Source organism: Papaver somniferum, chromosome 2, assembly GCF_003573695.1.
Source record: "Papaver somniferum cultivar HN1 chromosome 2, ASM357369v1, whole genome shotgun sequence".
Classification (NCBI taxonomy): Eukaryota; Viridiplantae; Streptophyta; class Magnoliopsida; order Ranunculales; family Papaveraceae; genus Papaver; species Papaver somniferum.
This window is the reverse complement of record NC_039359.1, coordinates 92,737,025-92,752,080: the sequence shown is the minus strand read 5'-3', so window position 1 is coordinate 92,752,080 and position 15,056 is coordinate 92,737,025. Positions and strand designations below refer to the sequence as shown.

The 15,056-nt window shown below is 40.4% G+C and overlaps 2 protein-coding genes across 2 annotated transcripts; both read right to left on the bottom strand.

The window, feature by feature from the left end:
* Window positions 1-1,904: 1,904 nt before the first annotated feature.
* LOC113348419 (oxygen-evolving enhancer protein 3-2, chloroplastic-like) lies at window positions 1,905-3,039 on the bottom strand. The gene is made up of 3 exons (XM_026592182.1): window positions 2,581-3,039; window positions 2,202-2,497; window positions 1,905-2,068 (listed from the first exon to the last, which is right to left on the bottom strand). The coding sequence occupies exons 1-3, from the start codon at window positions 2,888-2,890 to the stop codon at window positions 1,970-1,972; spliced, it is 705 nt and encodes a 234-aa protein (XP_026447967.1). The 5' UTR covers window positions 2,891-3,039; the 3' UTR covers window positions 1,905-1,969.
* A 294-nt stretch (window positions 3,040-3,333) lies between these two features.
* On the bottom strand, window positions 3,334-7,490 carry LOC113348418 (eukaryotic translation initiation factor 3 subunit C-like). Its single transcript, XM_026592181.1, has 4 exons — window positions 7,392-7,490; window positions 7,079-7,150; window positions 5,173-6,984; window positions 3,334-4,537 (listed from the first exon to the last, which is right to left on the bottom strand). Exons 2-4 carry the CDS (start codon window positions 7,100-7,102, stop codon window positions 3,524-3,526), a joined length of 2,850 nt encoding a protein of 949 aa, XP_026447966.1. The 5' UTR covers window positions 7,103-7,150; window positions 7,392-7,490; the 3' UTR covers window positions 3,334-3,523.
* Between the last annotated feature and the right edge of the window lie 7,566 nt (window positions 7,491-15,056).

Genomic DNA, 15,056 nt, shown 5'->3' with positions numbered 1-15,056 from the left:
CAAGAAATGGTTTGTAACTTTTATAGACGACTGTACTAGGTACTGTCATATATATTTGCTTAGAGGTAAGGATGATGGCTTAGAAGCATTTAATAGGTATAAACTAGAAGTTGAAAACCAATTGAATACTACCATTAAAACCATTAGGTCTGACCGTGGTGGCGAGTACATAACTCCTATAGGAGATTTCTGTGTAGAACATGGCATAATACACGAGGTTACCCCTCCTTACTCACCTCAGTCGAATGGAGTAGCTGAACGTAAGAACCGCACCCTTAAGGAGATGATGAATGCCATGTTAATTAGTTCAGGATTACCTTCGAACTTGTGGGGGGAAGTTGTCCTCTCAGCCTGCTATATCCTGAACAGAGTACCTTTTAAAGGATCAGATAAAACTCCATACGAACTGTGGAAAGGTAGACAACCTTCTTTAGCATACTTTAAAGTGTGGGGGTGTTTGGATAAGGTTCAGATCCCTAAACCTAAAGCAACCAAGATAGGATCAAAAACTGTTGACTGTGTCTTCATAGGGTGTCCTGAGCATACACCTGCATATAGATTTATGGTTGTGAATTCTGATGTTTCTGAAATTGGTGTAAATACTATTATGGAGTCTAGGGATGCTGTGTTTTTTGAAAATGTTTTTCCTTTAAAATCTGACTCTCGTCTGTCCGTGCGGGCGGGCGGGCGGGGCGGGCTCGGGTGCGGGTGCGGGTGCGGGTGTGGGTCAAGACTTATATTTTTTGGCAAAATTTCTTTTGAATTATCGAATTAATATTTGAAACAAAATAATTCTTTGGGCAACATTACGTTTATGCATGAACATTAATTTGCATGAACGTTTTATATCAAACTTAAATTTGCATGAACGTTTTTATATCAAACTTAAATTTGCATGAACGTTTTATATCAAATATAATGACGCATGAACGTTTCAAATCGATATTAAGTGATGCATGAACGTTTAAAACCGTTGGAAAAAATTTGAATTAATTGAAATTAATGCGCGTTTATGAGACCTCTATCTATTCTCCCCTATATAAAGCGATCACTTTCTCTCATTTTTTTTTGTGTCCAGAAGAGCTACTATCCTCTTCTTTTCGTCTTCTCCCCCTGTGTGGTCCTTTATTTTTCATTCCGTGCGCAATCGCTATTTAGGGTCGTAAGAGTGGGCAAGTACTGTAGTGCTAACAGTGCTTGCAACGGGCAGTTTGATCCTGGATACGAACTTGACCACAGGGTATAGGCATCACTCATTCTTGAGGCGTACCGGTCAAATATCGTGTTAAGGACAGCGTGTTGAACACGTGACTCTGTCCTCTGTTTGCAGTCCAATTGAGTGTTTATTTACCTTCCAGAAATTAATCTTTTTATTCTAACATCTTTCTTGAGTGTTTTATTGTTACAGACACAACAATTTCGAGTTTACTTTGTGCTCCTCCTCGTGTGTCCATTTTTACGGCTTTGTTTATTTGTTGCTTGAGATCCACATTCCAATTCAACAGTCTCACACCATTGATTGGTGAGTTTCATTACAAAAATAAGTTTCATAATAATCATTGACTAAGTATAGTTAGGACGCCAATTAGTACTTTGATCTATTAACACTTGGTATAATCAAATGCACCAGACGGCAAGGCAGAAAAAAAAAGAGAGAACGTTTGGCAGACGACTCCGTCGCGATTACGTGGGAAGTATGGAAGGTCAGAAATAGAAGAATGCATGGTGGAAGACGCAAAACTATTGCCAAAGTTATCTTATTGGTGAAATAATCTTTTGTTCTTTGATGTCTTTTGAAGAAAACGTTTAAGAACTGCTTAATCTCGTAGGTCCGTTGTAATTAGCTAAGAGGTTTGTCAGCTAGGTTTGCGACATCCATAAAATGTGCCAAAAGGAAGACTTGAAGAAGGTACGTTAAGAAATTAAGAGCGAAGGCAGATTATTATTCTTTCAATATAATTAATAACAATTAACCAAGCTTGGCAATAACATCATTCAGAGATACTACAGCGTCGGCATAGCTCTTCGCTGCTGCTTCGCTGCTTTTGATCTTTGCTGCATTGTCCAGCTGAAGAACACCAGACAAAAAAAAAATCACAACAGAGTCGGGTCATCGATAAACTCACTTTAAAGATCTGACTCGTCTAAAATCTGACTCAAACCATCTACTCAAGGAATGGGTATGTGTCACTGATACTTACGCTGTCAAGGGAGTTGAAGAGTTTGTTGGTGAGTTCTGTGAGCGAAGCCTTTTCTTCCTTAGACTTTGAAGAGATAATGGTTTTGAGATCGTAACGAAGATATCCAGCCTGGGAACGGAGATCGTTCTGAACGTAAGGCCATGCCTTCTTGTCTATGTTACTCTTCACATTAAGAATCTCTTTAGCGGCTTCTTTAGCTCTTTGTGCAGCCTCTGTTGGAGACAGTGGTTGAAGGAAGAACCTCTCCTTCAATGGTAGATCAAGGTCTCTAGCCTGGTCTGAGTTAAGAGTTCCAGCTGCCAAATTACACAAACGTAAGTAAATTGCCATAATAAAGACCAGAGACGAAGGCTTAGACTGTAGCTGAGTATAGACTTACGCAATCCACCGGATGGCTTGGGAGGTGATCCCACCTTAATTGGCCTTGCTTCAGCAAGCACACGCTGAATGAATGAGCCACTTACCAATCCGGTAGCTACTAGGCCCAAGACAGCTCGGCGACTACTCTGAGCTACAGCTTCATTGTCCGATGACTGAGCTTTAACTGTGGAACTAGATCGACTGATCACGCTTACTCTGTTGTTGCTAACTCCACTCAAGCGGGTAGAGCTGTTGAGTTGAAGGCTACCTTCCAAGACAGCTTGTGAGGTACCACGTAATCCAGTTGTAGAAGCCATTGCGTGTGCCATTTATCCTCTCTTTTTTTTTTCTCTGCAAACTCTTTTTTCCTTCCTTGCCGTGTTAAAATTATTGTCTTGCAAGTTTCAGATAGAAACTAGAGAAATAATGGAACTTATTTGGATGTATATGGTTTGCACATTTGTTTGTGTGATGCGGAATTGATTTCAGGCAGCTGATATTTTGCCTTATCTGCTCTAGTGTCTAGTTGGATAAGTAGATTTGCAACTGTCCATTGAGCATTCGCCACGTGTGATTTCATTAAACATTATTGGATTTGGCTGACAATTGGAATCCTGGAAGATGATTAATATGAGACAAGTGTGACCGAAAAGAACATCTGAATTCTCTCCTCTCTTGCACGCTCCAAAGTCGGATTTTGCACACTAAGAGTTTAAGTTGGATCTTTTTTGATGGAAAATATCTTGAAATATTCATTTGGGGCAGGAGTTGAAAGAGGTCAGTTGGCATGAAAATAATTTTAAGTGACTAAGAAATTACACTTTAGTTTAACTGAACAAAACTGAAATCAGCCGGTCATATGGTTCATGTACCAAGTCTCGACAAAACATAAAAATTAAGGACCAAGTCGACTAAACATAAAAGTTAAACATGCAGAACTAAAAGACTACTCTTTCTGCATCTCAGTAAGCACGCCCTGCTTTGTTAAGACTGACCATGCGGACTGAAGGATCTCCTCTCCCCCCTGAACCGGTCTGATAAGAAGTCCTCCCGACTCCTGCATCCTGATAAGAAGTCCTCCCGACTCCTGCATCCTGATAACGGTTGCTCTGGTAGCCTGATGAGTAACCTCCTCCGCGAACCTGCCCTCCACTTCTTTGATCCCTAGAATATCCTCTCCCCCCAGATGAGAACTGACGCCCACCACCATATCCTGAGCGTCCACCAAACCCACCTTGCCTACCCTGAGAGGAGTTCTCTTGCCACCTGCCTCCAACAGCTCCAGCATAATCCTGACCACCATCCCTACGCCTTTGGGGAAGCCCATCTAGCCCTCCGCCTGATTTCGCCTCAAATGCCCTCTCATTACTATCTGCAAGGATGCCAATCTTCTCTGTCAATTGGAATGCCAGAGCCTGCAATCTTGTGTGCTTCATATCATGGAACATGATGCACTTGGTAGGCTGGTCCCAACTCGCATTCAACTCCTCCACAATCATCATCTTGCTTACAATGCTGTGTACCTGGGCTTCAGACAGGTCAAACATAGCAGTAAGCTGGTCCAAGCTCAAGGACTTATAAGACGAGGAGAAGGTGAACAAGTAGGTTCTAAGGGCTTCTTGCTTAATTCTGGCCTTGAGCATCTCAAGGATGTTTTCTTGGTTTCTGAGGAGCTTCCACACGTCAAGGGACTTAAGGACATCAAAGGCTTTCTCGTGATCTCCTTTGCTTAGCGCTCTAGTTGCTGCCATGACATGGTCTCGCACATTTTCTGGAGGTCCTGTGAAGGTATGCCTCTCGCTGACCTCAAGTAACCTGCGGAACGTCTTGCTAATGACTCTGAGTTTGGCATCATGACTGTTGGCTGCCATGTTGGGGACTTCCATGAGCATCGCACATATAAGATGGACGGACTCCAAAAGCTCGAGATTTATGTGCATATGGTATGGCACTTGCCTTCTGCGTTCCAATTTTTCCTAAGTGACAGAAAATTTCCCAGATAATTAAATTGTGCCTTAGAATTATATTTACCATCAGAAACAAAAAAAATATCAAAGCAAACCTTCAACCCTATGAATGAAAACCAGAAAACTAACCACCCAAATATTTTGCCTCCTATCACAGATACAAGCTACATTAAACAACTAGATCAGGAAAATCCTATGATTGGTATCCAGAATGATCCGAACTCATCAAGATAGACTGCAGCTAAAAAAAACTTCCCAGAAACTTTTTCTACCTGTTTCTGTTAGGCTAAAAATAATACATGCCAGTAATGGACAGCACATTGGGGGCTCACATTGAATGTAAATTATGTAAACAGCAGTCCTAGGTTACACCATTTTCAAGTTTGAAAGACCAGTTCAAGAATTAGGACAACTTCTTTTGGTTCACCCACTTGTAAAATGGGAAGCCAAAATCAACCGTCACTCTTTTCAACCATAGTAAATAAAACTAACACCCAAGGTAGGTGATGGGTGGCTTTACTCAAACACGAGTAGCTGAGTTAAATGGGCTTTTCCTTTCTTTCTCAAGCAGTACATAATGCAATTACTATATAATATTCAGGGAAATTTGAAGATCCAAGTGTCGCAATAAAAGCAATATTTACCTGCTCTGGAGTTTTCTCATGATAACGGCTCTGCGATACACCTTGTGCAATCAACTCCCTTACTCTTCCACCTGCATAGAGCTCTGAAAGGCATCCATGTGCCTCTGTAATTAATCCAGCTCTAAAAGCACATAAACCGAGTTGGGCCATAGTTCTATTGAAAAGTATCTGAGTTAAGATGTCCATCTGCTGAATCCCATCTTGCAAGTGACTCATTAGAAGCAAATCTCGGGAACTTGCAAACTCATCCATGATGGCCCGATTATATATATCACAAAGCATTGCACGAGCTTTGGTGCGCTCATCCCCATACTTGTAGATATGAGAGACTAGTACGTCCATCATTGTTCTGCAGCTCATAGGAAAAGTGGGTCTCCGTGGCACAAGTTCCGGAGTAGCAACAAAAGCTGGTGGGCCAGTGGTCACTTGGGCCTCATCTCCTGCCTCAGTTTCAACATTTCCTCCAATCTCTGTTTCCTCAGCAAGCTTCCTCATTGCATCATAAACCTCTTGAGGCTTGTAATATACAACCTCAACCAGTTTTACAGCAACCTTTGCAGCTGCCCTAAAATCCCCAACCCGTTCCAAATAACGCTGAACATTTTGGGCAAGGACAAAGAAATTGGGCTCGTCTCTCAGCCTATCCACATACTCACGTGTGTGGGGGTCGATGGTCTGCAAGCTCTTAATGTACTCGCCATCAATACGCTCAAGGAAAGAGACCAAGTTCCCCCAAACCCGAATTTTCTCCTTGTAATCTGCACCTTTTTGGGATTCATTCTCCTCGGGCTCAACAGAGTCATCCACCACGATATTTGGATACTGCTCAAGGATATCAAGGACAATGAGCATGTTCTGCACACACTTCTTCCACACATTTACAGGCATATGCCCACTAAGACTAGGGTTCACGTCAAATTGAGCAGAGACAACACAAAAGAGGATCTCAAGCTTCTGAGCAGGGGTCTTAGCAATTTTTGTCAAGAAGGTGAGCTGCTCAACCTGCTCAACTCGTCCAGTTCCCTTTCGACCCCTAGCAGCTACAATCTCTTTCAGTTTCTTGTCTACTATATCCCATGAGATTTCACTAGGATTTTTCCCAATGAGTCCTTCAAAAATCTTATCTTTCTTCGACTTTTGTGTCTCCCAACGAGATTTATTTGGGTCGGGTCCCGCTTCAGGCTCTGGATCTGACATGTTAGCCTTTGATGGGTCCTCCTCAACCTCTTCTTCCGATTCATCATCCTCTGACTCTGCAAACTCCTCCTTTTCAGGCTCACTCTCTACAGGATTCTCCCTGAAATCCTTAATACGATCTTCAAAGTCCTTGCTATTCTTCTTCAGTTTCTGTTTCATGGAATTCAATGCCCTGGCATTGCTGCTGCTCATTTTCTTCTTTGCTTCCTTGTTGGCTAATGCCTCAGCCAGAAAATCCTCCAACATGACAAGGGCTCTGATGTAAAGAGTTGGAGCCTTTACAGCTTCAGTGGCTCTCATAACCTTCTCAAGTTGCCTATTCATCTTATCAAAATTCTCTTGCAGGCTAACCCAGTCATTAATCTTCATACCATTCTTTAATTGCTCAACAGTTGCTTTAATCTCATCAAGACGTTTATCTTTAGCAGATTTAATGACCCTTACCTTATTTGAGCCATCACTACTATCACTTCCATAACCTCCGGGTTTGTCTAAATATTTGTTGATTCTGCCAGTTTGCCTTTCAGGAGCTTCCCCGAGTTCGTTCTCAGACTCAATGTCTGTTTCTCCTCCCGTACTATTCTCCTCTTCCTCCTCGGTATCACTACCTCCTCCCTAATAACCAAAGAGAAAATAATCATCAATTATTCATTCTTCCATTAACTAATTCAACAAAATTCAAACTCGAAATTAAACAAACTCAACCAACCTGCGTCCAAAATTTCGAAGCCATATTGTATTCTCCTACGAGTCTCAATAAATCCGGTAACCTGGAAAATCTCTGCAAACAGTGAGGATACGAGTAATAATCATCAGATCCGATGAAAAACAACAACATCTTGAATACCAAATACGATTGAGAAATACACAGACGCACATACAATTTTAACAGTACTAGAAATGAGGCAATAGATGTAAAATACAAACCCTAATAATATTCAAAAAAGAGGCAGAATTGGAGTGGTTAATTGAGAAAAATAAAGATGAGATTATAATTATTAAGTAGAAGTGAAGATACATACCAGAAATCTGTGTTGAGTTTTAACCCTAGTTTTGATGACGACGACGCAGAAACTGTCGAGAGGAACGAAAGAAGGAAGATAATGAGTCTCTAAACCCTCGTTGTTGTGCCCGCCTTTCTCTCTTTCACCGACTAAAATACTAAGGCCGTAGAAACTAGAGCTGGCAAACGGGCGGGCCGGGCTGGCCCGTTACGGGTTCCACGGGTACGGGTTAATACGGGTTGAAACCCGCGGGTTGAAATTCTTCACGGGTTGTCATTTCTTCAACCCGTCCCCGTAACGGGTTGAACCCACGGGTTCACGGGTTAGCCCGTATTAACACGTCTGTAAATCCCAATTGATGATCATCTTTCAAGATGGCCTATCACTGTTTCATCGTTTCTCCCACTGCTACCTGCCAATGTCCTCCTCACCTTGTCGACCTACAAAATAAGAGTTCATGGTTAAATTTTGTGGTAGACAAGTTAAAATAATTAACATGAATAGAGAAGAGTAATGCAACATTACCTTCATCCTCATTGTTGTCCTGTCCATCTAAGATGCTTTGTAGAAATTGCTCATAGTCTCTTGTAGCTTGACCTTCATCACTATCATAGCCTTTGGGTGATTTAGGATTATCATCGGGATGACATTCATCTTCTTCCATATTTGCAAGTTGAAGGTTATCAACCTGAGAAGCAATGGCAGTTGTTTTAACCTGAGATGCTTGTGTCATCGCTGCATTCCAGAAATCATCCACGTTACTATCATCACAATTCATTACGCCCTTCCCTTTAGAACCAAAACAGAAGGGAAAAAAAGGGTTTTGTGAAACTAACCTTTTCGAAGTAGCCATTACAACTTAACACTTTGAAAATAGCATTTCTCAAACTTTACTTCATTGTGATTGTGATGGAGAATAACATCCTAAATCGCACTGTTTATATAGTGGGATTAAGACTTAGTGGAGCAGCAGAAATGAAGAGAAAATGGGAAAGAATGATGGAGTCATGGACTCATCGACTCATGGAAACGAAGCAAGACAGAGAGAGACCAAAAGAAAATGGATAGTGGTCAATCAACATCGATCGTGTACACGATTGTATCTTCCCTCACTATTATCATGTGTACAATCTAGACCGTCAATTATTTGTCGAGATTAGAGCGATGGAAGATAAAATTTAACCCAAGGATAGGCATACGGTTAAGTCAGATTTTTTTCGCAATTTACTCTTTCAATTACGTAATGCATATCGTTCTGCACTGGAGGTTGCGTAATGCATTTTTATGTCCGTAACGGGTTGAACCCGCGGGTTCACGGGTCGGGACGGGTTAACCCGTTTACTCACAAGCCGACATTTCTCCAACCCGAACCCGGCTTGTTTTGAAACAAGCCGAGCCGGGTTCGGGTTTTCACGGGTCGGGCACGGGTTAACCCGCGGGTTTTGGCTTGTTTGCCAGCTCTAGTAGAAACTAACCAAAAATAAAAACTAGGACTCCAGGGGTGGGGCTGTAAATAATTCTTGAAAATACTCGGCTTGCTTGTACAAGCACGAACCTTCCAAAAGGAGCCCAAATCCCGTTATAGTCCGTTACTGGCCGCCTGGTCATCCTTGTTAGCTTAAATGGGTGGCCTGAGACTTCCTTAAAATATGATAGCCTGATTTGGTGCCCGCCTAAACGGTCTGGCCTAATACCGGTTTGAGTTTTCTCACCGGTTTTTGTTTTATATTGGAATAAATTGTCGTGCATGTTAGTTATATTTTGAATTAATATTTTTATTTTCGTTTTTATTCTACAATTTGAAGAGCCACAGTCCATTATCTTAAGTTGCTTCAGTCTCTCTGGAGACTTTAAGCACTCAACCCTTTAGATCGTCTTCCAAACAGTAATGGTAACCATTCTTCTTATCTCAAGAAGTTAATCAGAGATATTATATTTGAGCGTGAAAGGCTTTTCCGTTTAAAATCTTTGTCGGGTTAGATATTCCAAGATCTGGATTAACAAGTTAACCAAATCAAGTCAAACAGAACTACAAGATTCGGATACTGAAGAGTACCACCAATTGATAACTTGTTGATCTAAATACAACATGCAATAACAAGTCTATCAAATATAAACCAGATCTAGTCGTATCCCAGACGATCAAGTTTGTGCATGAAGCAAATCAAGAAAGTACGAAAATCTTGCTGGTAAACAAAAACATAAACATTCTAAAATCTCAAAAGATTCTCAAACATTTCGGTTGGGATCTCTCCTTGGGTATCAAGGAATATCTTTGAACAATAAATTATAAGATTTTTTCCCATGTTTAAATTACTCATTATGTCGACATCTTGAATTTGCAAACTCAATTTCCAAATCACACAAACCCTAAAGTGTACGAAATTTAAGGAAACCGGTTTGCCTATTGGGACTGGTTCTACCTTGACTCCCAATATAGGTAGGGATCGGTTCTACCTTGACTCTCTGCATAAGTTAGGATCGGTTCTACCTTGATTCCCTATATAGGTTAGGATCAGTCCAACCTTAGATCTTCAATGAAAACCGGACCTTCAATCCAATTGATTTCTTCAAACTACGAAACAAGTTCCTTAAACTCATATAATCAAACCTATGTGCACTACACAATTTAGTAACGAGTTACAAAGATTATGTTGATGTCGTAATTACGAGGTTCAAAAGAAAAGCATTATACTTCGTAACATAATACTCCAATATAAAGCATTCACAACTATTGATATATATTCTTCCTTGACGCTTTTCTCATAATAAGATGATAAAGTCTTTGATACTAGAGTTTCATGTATATAACTTTACATGTTATGTTTTCAATAAGAAATGACTTGAAAGCTTACGATATATAAATGGAAACAAGTCAAGTCATGTATTACTAACCTCGAGTAGAAGGATGATGTCATCACTGATGTCCATAGGTCTTCGTATTCTTCGGGACTTTAGAGTAATACTTGTGTGTCTCAATATTTCTAAACTTCCTAGTCTAACCTAATGAAGTTGACTCTAGTAATCTAACCAAGCGACTTATGGGTTTTGATACTAAAATATGACAATCAACCTTGACATACCAACGCTTGGCGGGTTCAACCGAGCCGTGCTTTGACGGACTTATAGGTTGATATCGAAAAGATTATGGTGCACTTTCGTCATTTCATTTTTATTTCATAAAAAGATAAATAACACTTATCAGTTTACTTTACAATAAGACGGGGATTGAATTCTTGATGTTCAGCTTCTTAACAACGTGAATTATTTTTATTGAGAAGACACACAAAACACTATGTAAGACGTACAGTTAGGGGTGAGCAACGGATGAGTGGATGCGGATTTGGTATCACCCGCGTCTAATCCATCTAAATGGAAGATTTGAAATTTTCACCCACGTCCAATTCATTACTCGTCGGATGTGACACCCGTGGGTGAGCCGATGAGCAGATTGGATGCGGATATAAAAAAAATTAAAACGAAAACTGATAAATTTTTCACATTGGTGATATAACTTAGTTTTATTTTAAAACTTAGAGTATTAAAATATAAGTAATTAACATAACAATAGTAACACAATGTCTTTCCAACAACTACAATTTTAATATTTACTGATATGAAGGCTTCAGATTAACCCAAAATTTGTACTTTTGTAATATCATTGAGGATCTTCAATGCTTCTCAATAGCAAACAATATATATTATTGTAGATGGTGGATTTTCGACAAGGGCTAAAATCGTAAAATCATGATATTGCATGTTCCTGACTCAGGAATGTATGTGACAATCCATATTTTATGATCTGTGAACCGTTTCACGATCTCTGACTGAGCGAACATTCCTCTCAGAGCTATGATGAGTATGTTTCTCGAAAGGCCTCCCCTGCTGAGCGTTCGATGCTTCACACATTTCATCATCACCTCTACGTATAATCTTAATGATTGGGCGGTTCCCTAGACATAATGTTTGTTAGAGAACTTAACGCGTTCAGGACATCACGCTACACGTTGTTCCCTGACTACGTAGAGAGACCCACCTCTACATAGAATCTTAATGATTGGGAGGTTCCCTATAAATAATGTTTGTTAGAGAGCTTAACGCCTTCAGGACGTCACTCTGCACGTTCTTCCCTGACTACGTAGAGAGACCGCATATAGAATCTTGATGGTTGGGAGGTTCTCTAGACATAATGTCTGTTAGAGAGATTAACGCCTTCAGGACGTCACGCCGTTCGTTGTTTCCTGACTATACACCCCTCAGAATGAATATGATGCTTCAACTATCTCATATCTCGATTCAGTAAATAGATTAATTCTAGTGTCATTCGCCAACTGAATTCCTAGAAAATAATCTATTTTATCTCATTACTCCGTTTCATGGCTTATTCCCGACTAAATTCCATGAATTAGTAATAAATAATCAATCTATTTTATTACTCCGTTTCACGGATTATTCCCGACTGAATTCCATGAGTTAGTAATAAATATTCACTGTCCGGTCGTCCGGACCGTCATCGACTAAGCCCCGAAATAATGGTGCAAGTGTACTTGACAATAATATACGAACGAGCACCCGAACGGACAAACGAGGAACTTATGAAGAAAAGAATATTAAATAAAATAAAAAGAGGCGTGGGACCGGGCCCACCGGCCGGCCAGCCATGCTTTCGTGGCCGGTCCCCCTCACACGTTACTTTATTTTAATTTAATTTAATTTAATTTGTTTCCCTCATCTCATGGAAACTCCTTCATTTGAGCAAACTCTCTCGTTTAAGCGAAACTCTTAGTTTTTTCCATAATTTAATCGAACAAAAATAGGGAAAGGAGTCACGGGACCGGGCCACCTATCCGGCTGGCCATGGCCGGTCTCACACCTTACAATCCCTTATTTTCTCACATTATTATTTCCATCATCTCATGGAACTCCATCGTTTGAGCGAAAACCCTAGTTTTTCAATAATTTTCTCATATATTGCACAAACCATCAAAAAACCAAAAAGTCAAATGGTCACTTGACCGACTAGGCTACTCGCGTCAAATATTAAAATATTATTATTTTTATATTCTCAAAATGTCGGTCGCATGAGCGAAGTTCTGCTCGCTCATACGAGCAAAATTGAGAGTTTCAGTCAAGATCAAACTCTTCTGGAACTCTAAAATATTGCTCAAATGCGCACCAGAAAATACCAAAACTCTCATGACTGAGACACGGACATCATGGTTACACGGGCATGCTACATTGACCGACCAAGGCCGGCCCTAAGGCTTGCAATGAGCCGGTCCCACACATCTTCATAATTTTTACCTAATTTGCTATCAATTGCTCATATTGAGTCCAAACTCTTTCCAACCAACTTGGGACTCGCTCAAACGACCGTCAGCCGGTCCCACGACCACCAAGGGACAGTTCCATGCCTTCTTGGTCGGTCCCTGATAGGTGTCTAAAGCACCTAATTTACTATGTAGTAGTTATGCTTTCTTTGCTATTTTTTCTTATGAATTTTGTATTTTACGTTTGTTTTGAGTGTTTTAGGTATTTTGGAGTCGCACGGAGGAAAAGAAAAAGAAATCACCCAATTTGTGCGAAAAGGGCAAACTTGCCATTTCATGGTAGAACACTATCTGGAGCCCAGTTAAGGATAAGGGACAACTCTTTTGGAGGTGTATTAAATACAGACCAGCTGAGGCTAAGGGGATTTCATCTGGGTGGTTCTACAGTTGGGTGTCTAAATCCCACCCAAATCCAACCTACCCTAAATACGAGAGACAACGTCTTTCGTTCACAATCCCTCTTTCACCTGAAATTAAAGCAGCGGCTTCTGCTACTGGAACCGAGAGGAAGAAATCTGATGATAAATCAAATCGAGGGAAATGAAATTGATAGAAATCAGAGAAGGAGGAATCAGTGTCTAATTGAGATTGAGATTCAGAGAAGATCGAGATGTAGAAGATGCGGTTGTGTAAAAAAGGGATATAATATTGACGTTCATGGGTTTCGAATGGAGGAAAGTAGATGAGTTTGAATTAATGGGTTTCGTCTAGTATTGGTGATGGTTAATCTGAGATCAACATAGAAGAGAATCGAAGGAGGAATCAAGCTCGTTCTTGAGATGTTATGATATACAGGGAAAGAGGAGAAATTGGTGGTTGAAATTATGAGTTGATGTTGTTAAATCGATGGATACTGATACTGTGAAGAATATATGAAGATGGGTGTTTGAATCTGAGATCGAAAAGACGAAAAGAAGTGATGGGTTTTGTGTCTCGAGAATTACTGTTAGATTTTCGTCTCGATTGAGATTGAATTGTTGTTGATGAATTGAAGATTGAGAGTTCCTGTGATGAAGAATGATTCGAGCAGATGGAATGGTGTCGATTTAAGGGTTGGTAATGAATTGATTAGTGAACTGAGATTTGAAGTCGTTTCTATCAGAGAACAAAGAGAATTGGTTGTGGTGGTGAACTCAGAGAAGAACAGTGGGTATCATCCATGAATTAAATGGGTATGTGGATGAATCAGAGACGGATTTTTGTTGGTGGTGAGATTCAGAAGAAGATATAGAGGTTGATGTTTGAGATGTTGATTGTTGCTGATGTTGGTTCAGAGAAGGATTATGTTGATATTCATGGGTGTGAGTGGAAGAAGGAAATGGTTGCAGTTTCAGTAGATTTGAAATTGAAGATGTTGCTGCTTTACAGGGACCGATGCTTGAGAATTAGATGTATGTCTAGGATGCAGGTTTGTTCAGGAATATGAAATCTCTGTGGGTACTGTGAATGATGAATTTTGTGGAGTTTCAAGACTAAAACTAAGTGAGAAGAACAATGCGGAATGAGTTGTGAAAGGAGGAGATTGATTGTGCAAGTGATGCAGCTGCAATTGGAGATGAATAGAGAAGGTTGTTGTTATGGATTGATTGGGCTATAGGTCTGGGCATTGCATCTGAGCAGATGGCAAGAGTGTTGTTAAACCTGTGGAGTTGTGGGCTGAGTAGAGAAAATTAAAGCAGCACTGAATGTGTTTGAATTGTTAGATGTATGTGCTAGGATTTGAGAAGGGGAAGACTGAAGAAAAATAGGTCAGAGTATGGCCTGGAAATGCTGTGAAACAGAGGAAACTGTGTCTGAATCTCCCTCTGATGAGTCGACTTAGTGACTCGATAAATCTAACTCGGTGAGTCAGTCGAGTAAGCCAACTCAGCCCTGATTAAGACCAGCTGATTCACTCTCTCTGCCTTGACCTGCAGACCAACGGATTGACCATATTGACCGTTATCTCTGACGGAATCTTGACAGAATATCTCGTTGATGGCAGCATAACTCAGGTGATTGGCAGTGATTTTCCCGGCCGATTTTCGGTGATCCCGAGGACTTTTCCGCCGACCCAAAAATTATAGCTTTTTGTGTGGATTCTTCTCATGGGTGTGAGTACTTAGATTTGGAAGTTGGATGGAAACTTGGAAGATTTGGAGAATTGGACTTAAAATTGGAATTAGGCTCAAATTGAGAAAGTGGTGTTATTATGGAATGAGGATTCTTTTCCTACAAGAATTGGAGAGCATTGAAGCCTATAAATAAAGGAGTTCTTTATAACTTTTTGACACACCTTTTACACACACAACACTTCTCTTTTCTTTATTCTTTGTGTGAACTCCTTAGCATGAGTAGCTAATTTTATTGATTA

Bases quoted from the DNA above. Each gene is read 5' to 3' on its own strand.
- LOC113348419 (XM_026592182.1), bottom strand. From the start codon at position 2,890: ATGGCACACGCAATGGCTTCTACAACTGGATTACGTGGTACCTCACAA. The intron at 2,498-2,580 runs GTAAGTCTATAC...GTAATTTGGCAG, and splicing joins CAAGCCATCCGGTGGATTGC to CTGGAACTCTTAACTCAGAC. The intron at 2,069-2,201 runs GTAAGTATCAGT...GGTGTTCTTCAG, and splicing joins TCTTCAACTCCCTTGACAGC to CTGGACAATGCAGCAAAGAT.
- LOC113348418 (XM_026592181.1), bottom strand. From the start codon at position 7,102: ATGGCTTCGAAATTTTGGACGCAG. The intron at 6,985-7,078 runs GTTGGTTGAGTT...TTTGGTTATTAG, and splicing joins CTTCGAAATTTTGGACGCAG to GGAGGAGGTAGTGATACCGA. The intron at 4,538-5,172 runs GTAAATATTGCT...TCTGTCACTTAG, and splicing joins ATGAGAAAACTCCAGAGCAG to GAAAAATTGGAACGCAGAAG.